The sequence below is a fragment of the Macaca fascicularis genome, chromosome 11 (assembly GCF_037993035.2).
Source record: "Macaca fascicularis isolate 582-1 chromosome 11, T2T-MFA8v1.1".
NCBI lineage: Eukaryota > Metazoa > Chordata > Mammalia > Primates > Cercopithecidae > Macaca > Macaca fascicularis.
In genome coordinates, this window is record NC_088385.1 from 21513823 (window position 1) to 21537036 (window position 23214).

A 23214-nucleotide genomic window follows, 5' to 3' on the forward strand; every position below is an offset into this window, starting at 1 on the left:
GCACAAAGTACTTATATAAAGTCAGTAGCTTTTCTAAACACAAGCACAGAGCACCGAATGGGCCATATAAGAAAATGAACCTTTTAGCCGGGCGCGGTGGCTCAAGCCTGTAATCCCAGTACTTTGGGAGGCCGAGGCGGGTGGATCACGAAGTCAGGAGATCGAGACCATCCTGGCTAACATGGTGAAACCCCGTCTCTACTAAAAATACAAAAAACTAGCCGGGCGAGGTGACAGGCGCCTGTAGTCCCAGCTACTCGGAGGCTGAGGCAGGAGAATGGCGTAAACCCGGGAGGCGGAGCTTGCAGTGAGCCGAGATCGGGCCACTGCACTCCAGCCTGGGTGACACAGCGAGACTCCGTCTCAAAAAAAAAAAAAAAAAAAAAAAAAAAAAAAAAAGAACCTTTTAGATTTAGTTCTTCTTTGGAGATCACATTTAGTCCCTTTCTAGGGAGATGACCCTAGGAGTACTTAGGTAGGAGCATAGCTGAGAATAGATAAAACAATTATGACACTAAGTCAATGTACTGAATTCAGGACTGCCTAAAATATGAGAGAGAGAGAGAGAGAGAGAAACCTTATATACCCCCTTGAAAATAATAGAGATAAAAGACAGAAGAAACCTGATGAGGAAGTAAGGCATTAAAGAGGAAGAGAATTAGTGAATCTCATCTATCTTGGAGGCTTCACCAACCAGTCAAATTTTTATTAAGAAAAATTAAATTCTTAATAAATTCTTTTGGGGTGTTTGGGGTTTTTTTTGTTTTGTTTTGTTTTGTTTTTTGAGACAGAGTCTCGCTCTGTCACCCAGGCTGGAGTGCAGTGACACGATCTCGGCTCACTGCAAGCTCCACCTCCCGGGTTCACGCCATTCTCCTGCCTCAGCCTCCCTAGTGGCTGGGACTACAGGTGCCTGACACCTCACCCGGCTAATTTTTTGTATTTTTAGTAGAGACAGGTTTCACCGTGTTAGCCAGCATAGGGTTTTTTGTTTTTTTTTTTTTTTTTTTTGAGACGGAGGCTCGCTCTGCCGCCCAGGCTGGAGTGCAGTGGTGCGATCTCAGTTCACTGCAAGCTCCACCTCCTGGGTTTTTTACGCCATTCTCCTGCCTCAGCCTCCTGAGTAGCTGGGACTACAGGCACCAGCCGGGTCGCCCGGCTAGTTTTTTGTGTTTTTTAGTAGAGACGGGGTTTCTCCGTGTTAGCCAGGATGGTCTCGATCTCCTGACCTCGTGATCCGCCCGTCTCGGCCTCCCAAAGTGCTGGGATTACAGGCTTGAGCCACCGCACCCGGCCACGATAGGGTTTTTTAATTTTGCTGGTTTTTGTTTTATGCATCTGGGGTTTTTTTGTTTTTGTTTTTGTTTTTGTTTTTAAGATGGGGTCTCTTTCTGTCACCCAGACTAAGGTCAACCTCGAAGTCCTAGGCGCAAGTAATCATCCCACTTCAGCCTCCCAAGTAGCTGGGACTACAGACACATGCTACCACACTTGGGTAATTTGCTTTGTTTTTTTGTTTGTTTGTTTGTTTAAGTGCACAATGCTTTATTTAGGCATGTGGTAATGCACTATAATGTACAACTTCAGAGTTTTGTTAACTAATTGTCTCTGTATTGGAGAAATGGACCTAGAATATTGATAGAGAAATCTTGTCTGGCCCATGTATACTCTGGGCAAATAAGGTGGTCACCTAATCCTTGGCAGAAGTTCTAAATTCGGCTACGTTTGTAGAATTGCAGATGAATATATTTCTTGGCTTATGGATTTATTTATGTATTTAGATTTTAGGTTGGAGAAGAAGCAATACTTATTTGTAAAGTTTCTTAATTTCTATGGAAGAATGGTTGCTTTCCTGACTCGTATTTGATTATGACAGTAAATTGTCTTGCCTATTTCATCAACACAGAGTATGAGTTCTCTGGAGTGCTGCCAGAGAACAATCTTGAGCTTTCTACTTGGGTGGTGTGGGGAAAAAACCACCAAGAACTATATTGTGAAAGAAAACTTTTCATAAATAATATTGGCTCTTGCTACTTCTCTAGATAGTTTTAATTTTATCCATGGATCAGGCCAACCTTTACAAAACTGCATATTCAGACTAGATGGTTTGATGCCCCGCAAAAATGTTTTCAGTGATTGCGCAATGTCATGCCAACCATTTACATGCGGAGGCACATAAGAGAAAGTTTTATCCTCTCTAACGGTGATGTTGAGGACACTCCACTATTTCACTTTGATCCTCCTTTTTGGAAACAAATGGAGAAAATTGCTCTCCCATTCACTACTGTTTTTTATGATCATTGTAAACCTGATAACTAATCTTGTTTCTCTCTTGACTTTGATTGCTAGGAAACTTACAGGTGATATTCTCCAGGCATTCTAGAATTTGTACAGAACTACAGAACTTTGTGGTATGAAATTTCCACTCTTTATTTCATCTGTTTATCTTTAAATTTCCTTCATATACTTCCTATAAACTATCAAGGTATAAAATATTATAATTTTTATTGTAATTTCTTTAAATTGTGTAATGTTACTATTTTCTATTTGAAGTTGAATTTTAACTGGTAATAAAAATAAATTTAAGAATCTTTTGGTACATTAAAATATTGAATGCTATACAGCAGTAATATTATTTTTCCTTTTGTAAATATGAGGAAATTGAGATACACAATGGTTATATCTGTCACAAAATTAACAGATGAGGGAAAGGGAAGAAATATGAGCAATAGAAACTTAAACATTGATATTTAAACACTATATTATGCCACTAGTCATAAGGAAAAATATTATGAAATACTTTCATTCTAAGCATGTATCTTCTAAAGGTGGATAAAGAAACAGAGAAAAGTACAATTACATTTAAATGTAAATTTGCAGTTAGATGAAACTTTTTCTTGCAATGTAAAAGTAATTATATATATTTCTAAAGATAACTGCTTTAATATTTATATTTTCTCTCTTTAAATAATTAAAATAACAAAAAATGAACAGAAATTCCTGTAATTAAATTATATCTATAAATTGGGCTATCTTTACAGAATTCTAAATGAATACATTTCCAAATTTGTGAATTTATGTCTTTACTTAGATTTGAAATTAGAGAAGCAGCAATATTTAGTTGTATGTTTGCTGCTATCTTGGAATTATAAGATGTCTTTCCTATTGATGGTTTTACCTTAAGTAATACTATCTAATCATTTGGTTTTAAATATCCCACATATGCTGATGACTTCCAATTCTGTTTTTCCAGTCTGATAACTTCTGAATTCCACACACATATACCCAACTGACTATCTGATCAGCCATTTGGTAACCAATTGGTACCTCAAACTTAACATGGAAACCACAGAACCCTTGCATGTTGCCTCACACCCTACAATGGGCTTCTCTCTTGGGCTTCAATATCTCAGCCAACAGTATCACTGTAATTTGGTTATTGGGATGAAAATCTTGATTCCTCTCTTTCCCTCATATCTCTCTTCAAATCATCTGGTAAGTCATGTTGGCTCTGCCTCCTAAAATGGTCCCCAATTTTAGGAGGTTCAACTTACAACTTTTCAACATTATGATAGTGCAAAGAAAATATGCACTCAGTGGAAATCACACTTTGAATTTTGAATATTGGTCATTTCCCAAGCTAGCAATGTGCTATATGAGATACTCCGTCGCAAGATGCTGAGCAGCAGCTGTGAGCTACAGATCCTACTCAGCCACATGATCACAAGAGTAAGCAACCAAGACTCTACAGTGTCCTGTGTTGCCAGTTTTGAGGGGTGCTTTTAGAGAGGGGATATGATTTAGCCTCACTGTAAGCTAGTGTAAGTGTGTTAAAGTAAGCTAGGTTAAGCTATAATGTTTGGTAGGTTAGATGTACTAAACGCATTTTCAACTTAAGATATTTTCAAGTATTGGGATGTTATCACATTGTAAGTCGAGAAGCATCTGTCTCTCAAATTCAACCACTTATCATCTCAGCTGCTGCCTCATGAGTTCACCACCACCTATATCACCTGCACTGCTACATCATCTTCCCAAATCATATTCTACCTCCACTCTGGCCCCATCAGTCATTCCTCCACATTACTGAATAGATCAAATTATGACACTATCTTAAGGAAAATCCTTCCCAGTGCAGCTGGAATAAAATCTATTCTCCTCTCCATGCTCTACAAGATCCTCATTAACTGACTCTACCTACCTCCTCAAACTCACCTCCCTCCATTCATCATTGACTTGTCTCCAGCAGCATTTGCCATTTTTCTCTCAATTAAACATGCCAAGCACTTGCTCTGTTTAACATGACCTTCCTACTAATCTCTCTAAGGCTTCCTGTATCATCATTCATGCCACAACTATTTCATTTCACCTCTTGAGAAGACTTTTCGGACAACTTTACCCTAAGTAACACCCTCCACCCCACAGTCACTTTCCATCACATTACCTTAGTTTATCTTCCCCGTATGATTCATTCATCCTTGAAAACATTTTTTTACCTGGTTATTATCTGTCTATCTGCTTGTACACAGATATATGTAGCAGCTTCGAAAATCTCATTCACCACTGTATCTGAGCTGACTAAACTGAAGTCTGGTATTAACAGTATGATAGATACATTGTTAGGTATAAAATCAGCAATGCAACGCGGATTATTTTTAACCTATGTAAACTACTTAGCATGCAAGTCTATAAAAATCACTATCCATAAATGCGAAGTTATACAATGTACTGTATTTACGTGTTGGCTTTAGTTATAGTATGTGTTCTGATGTCTGAGAATTAATTTTAACCATGCTTATTAAAATCTAGGATCTTCTGACTAGCTAAATAACAGTCTTCTTCATATGCTTTCCTTTGAGAGGTATCTATGTTATTGAGCAAACTTTGGAGGGGCCATAACCATGGAGAAGATTTCAACATGTGGGATTATGTATGCAATACAATACTAATGCATAAAATAAATTATGTTGCCACTTCATCCAAATGTTGGATCTTCAAGATACATACAAATAAAAATTCCTATTCCCTATGAGTTTGGATAACATGGGAGTCTTCTTTTTATTGTGCACTCTTGGCTACTGAGGTAGACACTGCCAGGAACTTCCACGTATTCTTAAATGTAATAGATTTAAAAATCAAATAAATACCTTACATATCCCCAAAGGTCACTTGGTCCCACTAATTGATCAGATACCAAATATGTGTTATGTGAAGATGAAATAAAATAATCATTTAATGGATGAGTCATATCTTGATAAACTTTTCTACATTCATTTTTAAATAGTTGACATTCACGTGAATCCATATATCTTGTAAAACCTTCTAATGACATTTGGCGTGCTTTCCTAACTAAAAAAAAAAATAAAATAAGTTAAAAGGATGCAAAGAAAACCATTAGCAAGATAAAACACTACATCTCACTTGTAAACTTATTCAGTAGTAGAGCATATTTCTAAAATATTCCTTTAGAATTAATATTCATACTATATTTATGTTGTTTGGACACAAATTTTTGTAGTAAAATCTTTAGTTCTTCCATATTAACATTCAAGTAAAGAATATATTATCTAATTATCTCTGATTTTTTTATGCTTTGAAAATACACACAAGAAAAGTACGTATATTATAGATCAATGAACTTCCACAAGCTACATATCTGGATAACTGGCACACAGGTCGAAGAACAAAGCATTGCAGTGTTCCAGAAGCCTGCCTCCGACTAACTTTCCAGTTGTTCACCACACCCAAGTATATCCACTGATTTGACTTCTAAAAGAATAGATTACTTTTCTTTGGTTGTTGTGCTTCATATGAATTGACTCAGACAGTATGTATCTTTTGTACCTGGTTTCTTTTACTCAACATTATATTTCAAAGATTTATTCTTGTAGTTGCCTGTAGTTATACATTGCTCATTCCCATTACTTTACAGTATTCCATTGTATGAGTATGCCACAATTTATTTATTCATTCTGATAGGCATTTAGATAATTTCCTGTTTGGGGCTGTTACAAATTGTGCTGCCAAAAATAACCAGTAAATGTCTTTTGGTGCAAATATACACACATTTATGTATGGTGCATGCCTAGGAATCGAATTGCTCGGTCATTTGCATATGATCACCTTTAGTAATTAATCTCTGCACTTTTTTACTCACTATAATGTGTACCAAAATATCAATTTAAGCAGAAGACTGGCTCTGGAAACAGACAGCCTGGACTTATATCCATTTAACTTGTTACATGACCTTGAGCATGTTAGCTAACCTCTCCCTATCTGTGGAATGGAGGTAATAATAGGATATACCCTTATATATTAACTCTATAATTTTTTGTTGCTATTATTGCTATTGATAGTTCATTTTAACCAAAAAGAAAAGGTGACATGAGCATTCATTTGATTAGAGTGTGATCTTTGACAGAGAATTTTATTTCCAGGAATTTATCCTATAGAAGTAGAGATTCAGTGATGTACAAGAATGCTCGCATTAGCATTATTTATGAAAGCAAGATAAAAGCGGGGGAATAAACAAATTAAAGCTCAAAATGTGATGCAATACTAAGCAGCCATTAAGAATAATGTATCATAAAAATAGAGTGATGTAAGTAAACGTTTATGACATCGTAAAAATGAAGAAGACAGCATTCAAAATGCTATTACTATTTTGGTTTAAAATATAAAAGCTAAAAGAAAATAAATAAAATTTTTATAGGTATACAAACCCTCTATTTCAAAATCATATAAATTTAGGAAGATAGAAGTGTATGGAGCAAATGAATCATGCATTGTAACAGTAATGACTTGCATACATTTATTATTTTTCCCTGTTTAATTAGCAGTAATTGGCTTAGCCCTTTTGAACTACTGAATAATTAAATAAATATCTTCGGTAACGGAATAGAAAATAAACTCATTTTGTTCCCTTAAAAACTACCAGTTTGAAATGAGGATTAATCACATGGATTTTTAAAAACCTCATTTGGTACATGTCACATACCAATGAGGGATGAGGCTGAGGAACTTGGCAGCATTTGGAACTATAAGATCATAATTCAAATGGGCCTTAATAAGACACCAAAGTGATCAATAATCATGTAAATGAAATGCAAGGTCTTGGCTGTGTTGGAGAGTATTGGAGGCAGGTGAAGGCTCAAAAGAGGAAATGGATGAACAGTATAATATTGTAGTTAAAATGCAAACACAATTCCAAAGTGTCACTGCCACCATCCCAATATCTCATTTGTATCTTTTAATTTACCACCTGAAGTTAACAGTGCCAAAGTAATTTTTTTGGTAATATTCTCTAGATCAGTGCTACTGAAAGTCCTCATCTGTAAACTGGTTGTTTCCAGTTGGCAATGACATAAAGAGCTTGAGCCAGAACATAAATCAATTCACTACTTCCTTAGAGAAAGTCTTGCTATGAAAAAAAAAAGTAAACTGAACTCATCAGTTCTGCTTAGTGATACAGTTGCTTAATATTCCGGTGCAAGCTCTTTACCTTGCTGCAAACCTGCAAAAGTTTAATGGTGCTGAGACCAAATTGTCACTAACACTGAACTCAATGACACCACTACAATGTTGAGAACCCTCCAAAATCTTTGCATGGCACTGAGTCATGAAGCCAGAATTTTTATTGTGGCCCTCTGCCAGTCTCTCCAAACTCATCTCCCCCTCATTCTCAAAGTTCTAACCACACAGTCCTCCTGTTCCTTCAGTTCTTCAACTCAGGTTTAAAGTTTCCCTTTCTTGTACCTTAGACACTTCTCTCATTGTGTCACATAACTTGTCCGTTCTTTCCGTTTAAGTTTCAGCTCAAATCTCACACTCTCAGAGAGGGTTCTCCTAAACTCCCAACCTGAACTAGGCCTCCCAGGTCATCTGCTCTCCATCACCTTCCCTGCTCTATGTTTCCATATCACATAGCACTTTCTTAAGTTATCCTTTTACGTGCTTCATTATTTACTGTCAACTTTCCTCCAACCCATCAGGAATTCAAGACCTAATTGCCTTGTTCTTCACTATATCTTCAGTCCCCAAAACCATACTTGATTAACGCAGATAAATATTTGAATAAATTATGAATGTATGATCCAATGCAGAAATAAGTTTGGGTTTGTTAGTACCTACATTATCATGTGTCAAACATTGGTAGCCTAAACCAACTTAAAGAGGCAAAACTTGAACTTTCATACGCCCCTTCTAGGTGAATATTTTGAGTTGTTCTATCAGATAATTTCTGTAAGGTCAAACATTGTGCTTTAACAATGTTTTGGTGCCATTATATGAATATTTTATTGTATTATGTGTTTATAATTTTATTTCAAAATGAGCATAAATGAAAAACTGTGAAGTGTTTTTACCCATTGAAAGATGGAACAAAGATCACAAATTCTATGACAGAGCATTAGACTAAATGGTCATTTAATTTAAACCAAATCACTATGTGTTCAAAAATGAAGAGAAAGCAAAAAGGATATATATTTATATATTTATGAAATGTTGTAGATAATTATATTTATAAACAAAGTAAAATTCATCATTTTATAATATTTTCTTCTTAGATTTTTTTTCATTCAGCACATTTAATTTTCATACATATTTTCAATAATAGAATGCATTAAAATGGAAGACCACCTATAACTGGGGTTTTATCTTATTCATGAGATCAAGATACTTTCTTCTAATAGGGTAAATGTAATAGAATCGTTGTCTTACTTTCACCTCCAAGCTCATTTCTGAATACTTGAGAGATACATGGAAGCAGTTGAAAGAAGGAGCTGAACAATGTATAGGAAAGGATGCCACGGTTGCACAGTATAGCATTCTAAAAGGTATCAATTCTATAAAATATATTTTCCCAAAGATATTTGACCCATCCAAAAACTGTAATTTGATAACCATAATTCATAAAAATAATTTGCTTTAAAATAATTTTTGGAAAAAGAAAAAAATACTTCACAATAAATATGCTGATAAAACTTTGAAATGCAAACATACCTTCTTCGATAGGTTCATATTTCTGAATGATCTCAAAAGCAATAGTTTTACTCATCTCAGTTGTATATTGTTCTTGTGTCAGAAATTGAACCAGATTATTTTCTAAAAGAATTTTCCGGTTTTCAGAATATGCGTTGAAAATCTCAACAATTTCTTCTCTGTGCGTGAGAATTCGATAAATTGCTCTAAATTCTTCTATGGTGATTCTTCCTTGTTTCAGCCTGTCATTGTCCTACTAAAAAAAATGACTGGTGGGCTCACATTGTGAGTATAAAAAATACATAAAATGAATAGTAGAGTATTTATGTAATACATAGTAATTTATACTTGAAAGAAGATGAAACTTACATTGGATTCTTCTTGAAGATAAAATATATAAAACTGCATGGAGTGATGTCAAAATTGGGAAAGGGTTAGTTAACTCTTGAAACCCAGTGGTTACAGGGATAAAGAAAGGAGTGTGGGAGAAAATGAGGGTTTCAAGTTGTCTTTCAATTTCACATTTCATTTTTGTATTCCGCTTTACTTCGATACCTTCTTAAAACCATACCAGGCAGTGTGTAAACTCATGCCACTGGTGTGCAGCCTGGACTATATATGTCAGAGTGAGTCAGACACATTCAAGATCAACGTAAACTGCAGAAGCTGTAGTAGTTATGCAATACCTTGAGGAAGTGGAGTGTGAGTAATCACTGAAGAATTTGGGGCAGGTACAAACAAGATGAGTTCCAATAAGAAAGAGTGGATTCGAAAGGTCATATTTGAACTTTATGAGAAAAGGCAAGCTATTAAAAGTACCAGGACAACTGGGAGTTTCTGAATAGGACAATGAATACCAAAAAGAGAAGACTGGTTTGATTAGCTGTACATTTCCAATTGGAAGAGATAGAGAACTGCAGGTAAGAGAGCAGATAAGATGAAATTCAAGTGGGAGGTGGTGAACAGACACTAAAGAACAGACCTCAGTGCAATGACGAAGGGAGAATTCAGAAGGATTCGACACAGTGAAATTTAGAAAAGTGAGAGAAATAATTCAGGAATGACCGGGGTCAGGGAGAGTCAGAAAAGCTAGTAGAATTATAGTATCACTAACAAATAAAAAAACTGAGAAATTGGAATTTCAGCTAAGAGGGAGATTTAATTTTTTAAAAAATGCTTTTTTATAACATCTTAACTCTCTTGTTACATTGTAAACAGCTTGAATGCAAGATGCATATGTCGAAGGCGCATGTCATGGTGGAGTCTGTAGTTGTCAAATCAGATGCCGGGTCTCCAGAGCTTATTAAACAATGATAGCACCTTAAAATTATATAATCTTAAAGTAACGCGTGCATATTGTTCATTACCTTACTTAACTAACATGCTTCAACTTACTGTTTTTAAATTCTGGATTTTGAGGTCCATGGAAATGGATGTTATAGAATTAATTCCATTTTAGCCTTATCCTACTCCCTATTTGTCATAAAATCTTAAGCAAGTCAATAAAAATTTATAAGATGCCTGTAATTCCTGACAATTTTGGTTATAGAAAGTTATATAAATAAATAATTATGGTTCTACAGAATAGCAGCATAAAATAAAATATACATTATTCACTGAATAATGAAAGTTGTATTACTTTCAAACAGAGTATAAGCTTGGTCATCTGAAATGTTCTCTGATAATTTGTTTTGTCTCGTGTTCTTCTAAAAGGTCAAAATTGCCATCTGATACTAAAAAGAATTGGAGATATAAATCCAAACAAAATTCCACGAATCCAAAGAATCACTATAATTGATCAAAATCAAAGAAGAATTGAAAGTCAAATACAGAAAAATGAAAACCACACAAAATAGTGAGAGTTGTATCACTGAAGAGGGGAAGATCTAATTTTAGTAGAAAGAGAATGGAAAGGGAAAGCAACAAGGAGCAAGTAACAATGGGGAAGAAAAATAGGACATGGCAGCCTCATGATCAAGGGAAGCAGGGAGAAGAAAAGCAATAAGAAAGAAGGTGCAATTTGAGTGCTGAGGCACGTGATAGCAGCTCAGACTGCCAATGTACTAGACTCCCCTATAAGAGAAAACTGAAGTGCAAAAATCTTAGGTAAATTGTTCCCAGCCACACAGGTAGACCAGGATTTTTAACTAACTATAAGACCACCCAGAGGAGCAGTTGGAAGAAAAAAAGTGCGTATACCATTACACAGATTAACAATATATATGCAGAAATAAATTCTGTAACATGCAAATCTGACCATCTCAACTCCCTCTTAAAGTTCTCATGGCACCTCCTTTGTCTTCACGACAAAACCCCAACTGTATTGTGTAGCATCCAAGGCTATCTAAAATGTCATGGATGATTTCTGCTCTTATCTTTTTCCTCCTTGCACCTCATACTTCAGGTGCTCTGAATTAGTTTTAGCACAGATACCAAACCATCTCTTGCTATGGTACAGATATTTGTTTGTTTGTTTGTTTTTTCTTTCTGGAATATCCTTCTTTCTATTTAAATTACCAATTTCTACTAATCCTTGAAAAAGTGTCACCCACTCTAGAAATCTTCCTAGGTCCTCTGTATCTCCTCCCCATGTTACATTAAAATATCCCTTCTCTGAGTTCTTAGAAGGTTGGAATGACAGCCCTTTTCTATATTCATTCTAGAATTGCCTCAGACAGTGAGTTTGTCATTTGTTTCTTGTATCCTCAGGACCTAAAAAAGTGCCTGCCTGACTGGAGATATTCAGAATGTGGCCTACCACCCAGTTTTATGAATCTGATGAAATAAGTGCATTTAGACAATAATTAGATAAAGGAGTTAAGTATCTCCCTAGACTTAAGGAGGATAGGAAAAGAGATTTAAAAATGCATATTCCAGAAGATATGCAAAATCTCAGGTCCCACCTCAGGGTTCACTACCACCTTTAAAATGTTTCATATTAATCATTAAAAGTACAACATATAATAAGAGAAATCATTTTTCTCCTCTTTAAAAAATGTTCCTTAAGTGGTTATTCTTTGCAAAGCATTACAAAAAGCACTTTCCCAAACAATTCATTCACTGTCTTATATATTCAGAAATACACCATATACTTCAAGACCGTGCACATCATGAAGGTAGATATTTTATTCCTTTTATTCCCAATGCTTACTACTGGACCTACCTAGAGTAGGAGCTTAATTACTATATGTTTAAATGAATGATTGAACAAACAAGGAAAAAAGAATACAAAATAATTCTATTGACTGTCATTCTGAGTGTACACTTTCAGAAAACAGAATGAAGGCTTTCCATGTTGTCACCATCTTCCATTTCCAATGCTCAGTTTGCTAGTAAAAATATGAAATGTTATTTAAAATAAATAATGTGATGAGAAAGCTGATTTATCAAGACAGAATTGACTTTTAATGTAAGATACAGCATTTTAAAGTTGGTTGTATCTAAAATTATACAAAAAATAAAGCCTAAATACATTCAAATTATATTACAGGAAACGACAGGACTTGCCACTTTCTTTTTTCCCAGACTCTGACACTAGTTTCAATTGTTTGACAATTTTGTCTTTTTCCTTTTCTTCTTCCCTTTCCTCTTTACCAAATATATGAGTCAGATAGTATACTGGGTAATAAGGATGCAAAAGTAGCATATTGTCAGTGCCCTCTGGAAGCAGATAGTCTAAAAAAAGAAAGTAGGCATGGAAGTGTATAGCTGCCGAAATATAAACTTTGTAGCGGAGCACACTGGCTCACACCTGTAACCCCCAAGCTTTGGGAAGTCAAGGTGGGAGGAGCACTTGAGGTCAAGAGTTTGAGACCACCCTGGGCAACATAATGAGACCCTGTCTCTAAATGTAAAAAAAAAAAAAAAAAAAAAAAAAAAAAATTAGCCAGGTGCATTTGTGCATGCCTGTAGTCCCAGCTCCTCTGGAGGCTGAGGCAGGAGGATCCCTTGAGCCCAGGAGTCCAGGGCTAGAGTGAGCTATAATCACACCACTGTACTCTGGCCTGGGTGACAGAGCAAGACTTTGTCTCTAATTTTTTTTTAATTTTAAAAATAAAATAAATTTTATAGATAATAGACACAATAAGGAAAGTTGGACAATTCTTCCTGGAGTGTCAAAGGAGAATCTTTATAGAAAAAGTGATCCTGGAGCTAAATCTTCAGAGATGAGAAGGAAGATATTTGCCTAAATTAGGGAGGAAAGGGGCTAATTCTATTTGTTAAGATCAGAGCAAATGAAGGTACAAAGTACAAAACAGAAGAGTGTAATTGGAGAGAATGTTAGTGAAGCTGCAGGAGCAGATAAGGCAGGAGGCACAGCTGAATCCCAGGGGTCCTCAGAAGCCGCAGTGAGAAACTTAGACTTCTTTGGAAAGAATAAAGAGTTACTGACTAGTTTTAAGAGAGAAATCACATAGATTTTTGTTCTAGAAAGATTACTCTGGCAGCAGTGTAGAAGGTAGATGTTGGGATTTAAAACAAACCAATCTGTAGGATTTTTCCAACTTTGATGTACATATGAGTCACCTTGGGACTTGTTGAAATGCAATCAGCTTCATTTCTGGTCTGACGACCACAATAAGTAGTAAGTAGTTCAAGACAATTGACATGGTGTAGCAAGTATATGAACCTAAAAAGATAGGGTCAGAAGAAGAATCTGAAAATCTCTTCAATTTCTGCTTAGATAACTGAGAGAACGGTGCTGCTATCACCAAGCAAAGAAATAGAGGAAGAAAGACAGTTTAAAAGGGAAAGATGAGTTTCACTTTAAACATATTAAATTTGAAGTACATCTGAGACAACATCTAAGCAGAGACAGCCAGTAGGCAAATGGTTGTGGGTTAGGGATAGAGGAAAACAATAAGCTATAGAAGAAAGTACAATAATAACTTTGGAGTTAGACAGACCCAGACATGAGTTTCTATTGTTATGTGAGATATGAAGAAATTATATCAACATTCTTGTGCTCAATATCCTTATGTGTAAAAAGAAGGTAACAATAACTTCCTTGTATGTTTTTAATAAAATGAGTGCCAAACCTAATCAGTGTCTACATTATGGCAGATGATGAATAAATGGTGCCATTTACATTTCTTTGAAGTTCAGGATAGAAAACCTGGAACTTATTCCTATTTAAGAAGTAACCATTGAGAGTCAATAAGATAGCTCAGGAAAAGTTTGTAATGTAAAAATAAAGGATATAAAGAGCTCAACTTTAAGAGGAGAGTAGAAGGAATGGTCACACGACAGAAGGAGAAGGACTGGTCACAAATTTTAAGAGAAAATTGGGAGAGAATGATGTCATAGAAGTTAGAACAAGGAAATTTTTTAAAAAGAGGGATAAGTGAAATGCACAGAGAAACTAACCAGTGGATTTAACATTTTTGACCTAAAAAGATCTTCGAGATAGGTATGAAAGCAAAACGGATTGCAATGGATCATTGAACAAGTGCAGAAAGAAATGTAAAGGATTCTTTTGGTTTATCTGTTAAAACAGAGAATGTAACATTAGAAGAGAATATGGTGCTATTTATTTTTTAGATGAGACTTTTTAAAAGTTTACATTGTGGAGGACCAACTAAGGTAAGAAACCATAAACTTGAGGTGGAACCAAACAGAATATAAGGGGCTGAGTTGATTCCAGCTAGGGCAGAATCAGTAGAGAAATAATTTCTCTCTTTCTGAACACTAGCTTCCAATCCATTCTAACTAGTGCCGTGTTATTTATCCTAAAATATGTAATATTTCTTTACTCAAGAATTTTCAGTGAGTACCCCTTGCCTACAAAAGGAAGTATAATTTCCATGGTCTACTGTTCAAGGTTTCCATCGTCTGGCTATAACTGTCATTTGCAACTATTTCTTACCACTTCCTTTCATGCATCCTGTACTCCAGTCATATTTGATTACTTTTTATTCTCCATGCACTCTTTCCACATACTCCATACATACTGCTTCTTATTTAAGGTCCAGCAAGAATGCCACTTCCATCATGGCATCTTCTATAAAAGCCCAAATTAAATAGAGTCCCTTCTCAGATTCCTTGCTAGTATTACCCATGAGATATATTATAAGCTACTTATAAAACAGTAATTTCTGCATTCCTTTTTCTGCCCTTAAAAGAGAGATAACACTTTATTCACTTTTTACAATTCACAGTTTCCTACAGAGTGTCAGCACATACTGTAGATTTAATAGTGGCTATTAATTCCTTAGAGAATTGGAAGACTCAGGGCAAATCCTATAAAAACATTCCTGAAATTACAAAGGATACTATTTCTTACTCAGCCAACAATCAAAAGTGCAATCCAACACTCATACTATGTATTGAAATAACATATATTTCCTATAAAATATTGTAAATGCTATAAACACTATTGTATGATAAAAGCGATAGTCTTTTTTTAGTAAAGGGGTTTTAAAAATCTTAGAGAATTGCTGCTCAAACCATGAATCAATAATTAATCTTGTAGAAAGAAGTTTCGAATATATTGCCAGGATCATAAAGTTTTATTTTCTTTACTCAAATTTATAATAAAATGTCACCTTGTAAGAAAATAAACTCATGTCAGAATTTACGTCAGCTACTTAGAAAATGAACAAATGTAATTCAATTGTGTATACTTAACTGATGCAGTGTCTACATATATTTATTGAGCACTTACTTTGTTCATGCCTGGTACTAGGTACATTCATATATAATATCTTATTTAATATCCACAACAATCATGTGAGATAGCTATGTTAGTAGTCCCATTCTATGGATTAAGAAATTTGCACAGGGAGACTTTTAATTTGCCAAGTAGTAAACAACTAGGATGTCTTTGAGCCAAGAATCTCTTTTTTTTTTTTTTTTTTTGAGACAGAGTCTCGCTCTGTTGCCCAGGCTGGAGTGCAATGGCCAGATCTCAGCTCACTGCAAGCTCTGCCTCCCAGGTTTACGCCATTCTCCTGCCTCAGCCTTCTGAGTAGCTGGGACTACAGGCGCCCGCCACCTCATCAGGCTAGTTTTTTGTATTTTTTTTAGTAGAAACGGGGTTTCAATGTGTTAGCCAGGATGGTCTCCATCTCCTGACCTCGTGATCCACCCATCTCAGCCTCCCAAAGTGCTGGGATTACAGGCTTGAGCCACCGCGCCCGGCCTGAGCCAAGAATCTCTAGTGCTCTGAGAGACTAGAAGATTTTGATCACCAAAGATTGATTAGGATTCATTTTATTTACTCTGGGAAAAGGTGCATCCATAAAATGAGAAAAAATTAGCGACAAGAGTTGAAGTAAGTGAGCTGAATGTGTAAGAAGCTTAATCTTCAACTATCCATAAAATACAGTTAACCAATACACCTTCCCTAAGGATTCTACTTAATCAACATGTTAATGCTTACATGGCAATTTAGCCTAAGGCGACAAAGTTTTAAATTAGTGGTTCTAGAATTATGTTAATAGATAAGAATAGTTTATCATGATTATCAGCCTTGTATAAGTAATTTATGCTTCTAAAGTACTTACAGTTATTTTAAGGAGGTTTTTGAAGTATTCTTAGCAAACCCTGCCTCTCTAATTTTTATAATTAATATTATTTTCATAGCCACTCCAAAAAGGCTTTGCTAAACAATAGATCTTCAGGCCTGCTCATGTCCATAATCATACATTTCAATTAGTGAGCCATTTCTGTACTTTAACAATGGTCGAGCATCCTATGTAATGCTTTTAAATATGGCATGTATTTTACTAAATTTCACTTCAGATATCTCTGCCCTGAAGATAACATAAAGAAACCTGATAATCACTGAATAATATTTACAACATTTCACGTGTGATACAGATTTCAATATATTACTATTTTTATTTTGTCTTTAATGCAAATTTTATTAAATCGGGAAGCAATAGCTTTTCTCCCTTTGGAAGATACTACTGGAGGAAAAATCCTGCATGTAAAGATTTTCATAAAAACTTGTGTTCTTTGAATGTGGTATTAGTCATGAATTGATTAAAATTCTGATACTTTATGGCCACACGCACTGCTTGGATTCAGAGAAACAGTTCTGCAACTTTTGTTTTCACTGGGGTGTCCTGAGAAGCACGGCTTTTCTTTTTTAACCTCCTCTTTGTGCGTTGTAAACTTGAGGGCTAAATCTTATTGAGAGAAGTGGTTGTTGGAAGGCAATTCTCCATAGGTCTCTCGTGTTTCTGTGTGTTTTCTGAGCAGAGGTATTGATTGCTCCTCTTCCATACTAGATTTTCAAGGACATTTGTATAGCGAACAGCTTTGGTAAAGATAGTGTCCCCTTCCAGAGAAAAAAAGCAGTTTTGTTTACTGTTCCCTATAATAATGACAATGACAATCTACAGGGCAAAGATCAAGTAGGCCTACTGCCCACCATAAAAGGCCCGAGTTCCTTAACCTTAAGGTAACTGTTCTATAACCCAACCCACTGTGCATCACTTGTTCCTCTTCATACCACACTTCAAAAACTGGGGCTTGGGGAAATAACATCAAAATGCTAATACTCTGACAACTGTCATTTCTGTGAGTAATAAGCTGTCTTTTTTTTTTTTTTTGACCCACAAGCCTGCTTCCACCAACTTCCACGGAGCTACGTCAGGCCAATTTGTTAGCTTGCAAGGAGGGTAAAATGTCAGATCTTTCCCAGTTTGTGTAACCAATAACAACTTCAACACAGATTGTGTCATCTGAGTACTCACGTTCAAAAAACAAAATCATACTCAGGATTTTAATGTTCCTAATGATCTGGATTGGCCAGTCTAGATTTCTTGCCTGATTCTCCAAGAAATTTGACATCTTCCTAGTACAAAATTCAGCTAACGTGGCTTTTCCTAATCTTGTTAATGATCCTTCCTTCTGTCATCTAGTGACAGAATTGAGCCAGGTTTCCCTCCTACTAGTTCTTCAAACAAAGATAATTTTTGGATGATTTTCTCTTGGGGAATAAGTGAAATAACAGATGTTTTCAGATTATATATTCCTTCTTGATTTTTTAAATCAATTTATGGAGGTATAATTGACACACAGAAAGTATACATATTTAATGTATACAACTTGATGAGTTTGGAGATAAGTATACAGCCATGAATTTATCAACACAATCTATGCCACAAACATATCCATTCCTTCCAAAAGTTTCCTTCTGCCCTCTTTATTATTTTTTCCCCATAGGGTCTCGCTTTGACACCCAGGCTAGAGTGCAGCGGCACCATCACAGCTCACTGCAGCCTCTATCTCCTGAGCTCAAAGGATCCCTCCACCTCAGCATCCCAAGTAGCCCAAGTAGCTGGGCCCACAGGCACACACCACCAGGTCCAGCTAATATTTGGTATTTTTTGTAGAGACAAGGTTTCACCACGTTGTACAGACTGGTCTCAAACTCGTGAGGTCAGGCGATCTGCCCACCTCAGCTTCCCGAAGTGCTGGAATTACAGGCGTGAGCCACCACACCTGGACCCTCTTTATTACTTTTGTGTGTGATAAGAATACTCAATCTAAGATCTACCCTCTTACACTTTTAAATATGCAACACAGTGTTATTTATCACGGGTACAATGCTGTTCAGTAGCACACTGGGACAAACTATACGCTTTGACTAACACTCCCTTGTTTTCCCCTCCCTCAGCCCTGGTAACTATCATTCAACTCTCTCCTTCTATAAGTTTGACTGTTTTAGATTCCTCACATAAGTGGTGTCATGCACTATTTGTCCTTCTGTGTCTGGCTTATTTCCCTTAATATAATGTCTTCTAGTTTTATCCATGTTGTCACAAATAACAAGATATTCTTTAGTTTTTCAGGATAAGTAATATTTCATTGTATGTACGTACCATATTTTCTTTATTCATTCATAATGGACAGACTGCTTGCATATCTTGGCTATTGTAAAATAATGCTGCAATATATATGGGAGTACAAATATCTCTTGATTTCAATTCCTTTGGGTATATACCCAGAAATAGGATTGCTGGATTATATGGCAGTTCTATTTTTAATTTTTGTGGAACCTCCGTATTGTTTTCCACAGTGGTTGTACCAGTTTGCATTCACCCCAATAGTATATAAGAGTTCCCTTTTCTCGATATTCCTGCCAACACTTTTCTATTATACTTTTTATAATAATCATTCTAACAGGTATGAGGTGATATCTCATGTGGTTTGATTTGCATTTCCCTGATGATTAGTGATGTTGAGCACCTATTTATATACCTGTTGGCCATTTGTATAGCTTCTTTAGGGAAATGTCTATACAATCTCTTTGCACGTTTTCTAATCAGGTTACTTGGGGTTTTTATTCTATTGAGTTCTGGGATTCAATTTTGGATACTATTCCTTTATCAGATAGATATGTGGTTTGCAAATATTTTCTTTTATTCTGTAAATTGCTTTTACATTTTTGTTGATTATTTCTTTTGTTGTGCAATAGCCACTTTGTTTCATGTAATCCCACTTTTCTATTTTTAGACAAGTTTTTGTTACCTGTCTTTGTTACTATCCCTTTGGAGTCATATCTAAGAAATTCTTGCCAAGCCCAATGTCAAAAAGCTTTTTTCCTATTTTCTTCTATGAGTTTCATAGTTTCAGGTCTTAAGTTTAAGTCTTTAATGGACTTTGAGTTGATTTTTGAGTATGGGATAAGGTCAGAGTCCAATTTCATTTTTTACATGTAAATATCCAGTTTTCCCAGTGCCATTTATTGAAAAGACTACTCTTTTCCTCACTGTGTATTTTAGTACCTTTGCAGAAGATCAGTTGACTATATATAAAGGGGTTTATTTCTGGGCCCTCTATTATGTTCCTTTGGTCTATATATTTGTTTTTATGCCCCTACCATACTGCCTCAATTACTACAGTATTTTAAACAGATTTGGAAACCAAAAATTGTGATGCCTCCACCTTTATATTTCTTTTTTAAAGATTGGTTTTGGTTATTCAGGGTCTTTTTTGGTTCCAATAGGAATTTTAGGATTGTTTCTTCTGTTCCTATAAAAACAAAACAAAAATGTCATTGGGATTTTAGTAGGGATTACATTGAATCTGTAGATGACCTTGGGTAGTACGGATATATTAACATGGGATGTTTTTCTGTTTATTTGTAACTTTTAAAGTTTGTTTCATCAATGGTTTACAGTTTTGGCGTGCCAGTTTTTCACTTCCTTGGTTAAATTTATTCTTAAGCATTGTATATTTTTTAATGCTAATGTAAGTGAAAATGTTTTCTTGATTTCTTTTTGGATAGTTCAGAGTTAATGAATTTAAATGCAACAAATTTTTACATACTAATTTTGTATCTTGCAACTTTACTGAATTTAATAGTTCTAGCAGTTGTTTTTGTTGTTGTTGTTTTGTTTTTTTGTTTTGAGGACTCTCGCTCTGTTGCCCAGGCTGAAGTGCAGTGGCACGATCTCAGCTCACTGAAACCTCAGCCTCCCAGGTTCAAGTAATTCTCATGACTCAGCCTCCTGAGTAACTAGAATTACAGGCATGCACCACCAAGCCTGGCTAATTTTTGTATTTTTAGTAGAGATGGGGTTTCACCACATTGGCCAGGCTGGCCTTGAACTCCTGACCTCAGGTAATCCATCCACCTCAGCCTCACAAAGTACTATGATTACAGGCATGAGCCACAACACCTGGCCTTCTGGTTGTTTGTTGACAAAATCTTCAGAAGTTTCTACATGTAAGATTGTGCCATCAGTGAATAGAGATAATTTTGCTTTTGCCATTCTAGTGTAATTGCCTTTTATTTTCATTTCTTGACTAATTACTTTGGCTAGGATTTCCAGTACCATCTAGAGCAGAAGTGGTGAGAGTGGGCATCCTTGCCTTTTCCTAGATCTTAGAAAAATTTTTTTCAGTTTATTTTATGTGATATTAGCTGTAGGCTTTTCTTTTTTTTTTTTTTTTTTTTTTTTTTTTTTGAGACGGAGTCTCGCTCTGTCGCCCAGCCCAGGCTGGAATGCAGTGGCGCGATCTTGGCTCACTGCAAGCTCCGCCTCCCGGGTTCACGCCATTCTCCTGCCTCAGCCTCCCGAGTAGCTGGGACTACAGGCGCCCACAACCGCGCCCGGCTAGTTTTTTGTAATTTTTAGTAGAGACGGGGTTTCACCGTGGTCTCGATCTCCTGACCTTGTGATCCGCCCGCCTCGGCCTCCCAAAGTGCTGGGATTACAGGCGTGAGCCACCACACCCGGCAGCTGTAGGCTTTTCATATATGGACTTTATTATGTTAAGTTCCTTTTATATTCAATTTATTGAGAGTTATCATGAAAGGGAGTTAAATTTTGTCAAATGCTTTTTCTATGTTTTTGAGATAATCATGTGATTTTTATACTCCATTGTGTTGAGGTGGTATATTACATTGATTGATTTCTGTATGTTGAGCCATCCTTGCATGCCAGGGACACATATTATTTGGTCATGGAATATGATCCTTTTAAAGTGCTATAAATTTGGTTTGCTATTATTTTGTTGGGCAATTTTGCATCTATGTTCATCAGCAATATTGGCCTAAAGTTTTGTTTTCTTGTGGTGTCTTTGTTCAGCTTTGGTATCAGGATGATGTTGACCTTATAAATAAAACTGGAAGTGTTCCCTTTTCAATTTTTTAGAAGCATTTCAGAAGGATTGGTATTAATTCTTCTTGAAATCTTTGGTAGAATTCACCTGTGAAGTCATTTGGTCCTGGACTTTTCTTCGTTGGGCAGTTTTTGATTACTAATTAAGTCTTCAAATAGGGTGTCACTATGTTACCCAGGCTGATCTCAAACTCCTAGCCCCAAGTGATCCTCCCACCTTGGCCTCTCAAAGCACTGGGATTACAGGCATGAATCACTGCACCCAGCCTCTCAATCTCCTTTTTGCTATTGGTCTCTTTAACCTTTCTAGTTCTTCTTGGTTCAATCTTGATGGGTTGTATGTTTCTTCAAATTTCTCTTTTTTTCTAGATTGTTCAAATTTATGGTATATGATTGCTCATAACAGTCCCTATGTGTTTTTCATTTTTGTGAAATCTGTTGTAATGTCTCCACTTTCATTTCTGATTTTATTTATTTGAGTCCTCTCTCTTTTTGTCATACTCTTACTAAGTATTTGTCAATTTTATTTAACTTTTCAAAAAAACAAGTCTCAATTTCCTCAATTTCTTCTAATTTTTTTCGTTTCTATTTTAGTTATTTCTGTGCTAATCTGTATTATTTCCTCCCTTCTGCTAAATTTCGGCTTATTCACCACTGATTCTATAAATCACTAACATCTAATACAGTTACCGTTATTATTTAGATGTAGTTAGACATCCAATCCTAGGTTTAATGCTAGCATTTCTGTATTCTCAGGAAATTATTCTAAACTGATTTCCTGGTATTATTTCAGATTTTCTCAACAACTAATTTTACCTTCTACCGAAATGCTCTCCATCTTGATTGTAAATATAGTTAGTATAGTTAATTGTTTTTCTTCTTAAGAGACTAACCTTTATATGACATTTACTCACATTGGATTAAGTTCCTCCTAGGATAGGATAGGCAGGGGGTGGATATCATCTTACCTTAAATATCCGTTTCACATGAATATAACTGCACCGAATATCTAATTTTTCAAGTAACCTCTGAGTTTTTTCTAGATTAATTTTTCCACCTCTAAAGTCATCCTGAATCTTCGACAAAAACCATGTAGAAAGCACAAAAAGTTAAGGAAATTCTCATAGAAAGGCACTGAGTATTTAAAATTCCTAAAGAAACATTTGATTTACTGTACTTATTTTTATTTTTAAAGAATATGCTTAAAGTAAGTTATAGGATAATTGTATGATAAATAATATTTTTTAAAAAAAATTAAGTAGTTACTATGCTATAGTAAAGGTATGAAAGGGTATACCACAATAAAAATACAAAAAAAGAATTAAAGTTAAAATTTGAGAATTAAAGTCATTACGTAGAAAATACATTAAAACATTATTACAATCTATTGCTTGAAGGCATGAAGTTGGGAGGCAACCAGACTTCAAGATCATCTCTCACCTGATCTCTCTGTTTTAGTTCTCTAATCCAGAAAGGTGATCATATTAACCCTGAATCTTAAGGAAGGTGGCAGCATTAGATGAATTCCTAATATGTCACTGAACACGGTTTCTGCTACTTAGTGTTCAATAAATAGTAACCATGACTGATAAAGTTATTATTACTACATTAGTCAAATGCCCAGCTATACACACACTCAAGACAGTAACATTTT

The 23214-nt window shown here is 35.5% G+C and overlaps 1 protein-coding gene across 1 annotated transcript in view; it reads right to left on the minus strand.

Moving 5' to 3' along the window:
* The window catches only part of PLCZ1 (phospholipase C zeta 1), a 52135-nt gene extending 29483 nt beyond the window's left edge, over positions 1–22652 (minus strand). The window contains exons 1-3 of the mRNA XM_045364798.2: positions 22529–22652; positions 9001–9232; positions 5148–5349 (exon numbers count right to left, since the gene is read on the minus strand). Coding sequence (XP_045220733.2) covers positions 5148–5349; positions 9001–9055 — 257 coding nt within the window. The 5' untranslated portion in view covers positions 9056–9232; positions 22529–22652. The remainder of the gene's footprint in view (positions 1–5147; positions 5350–9000; positions 9233–22528) is intronic.
* Between the last annotated feature and the right edge of the window lie 562 nt (positions 22653–23214).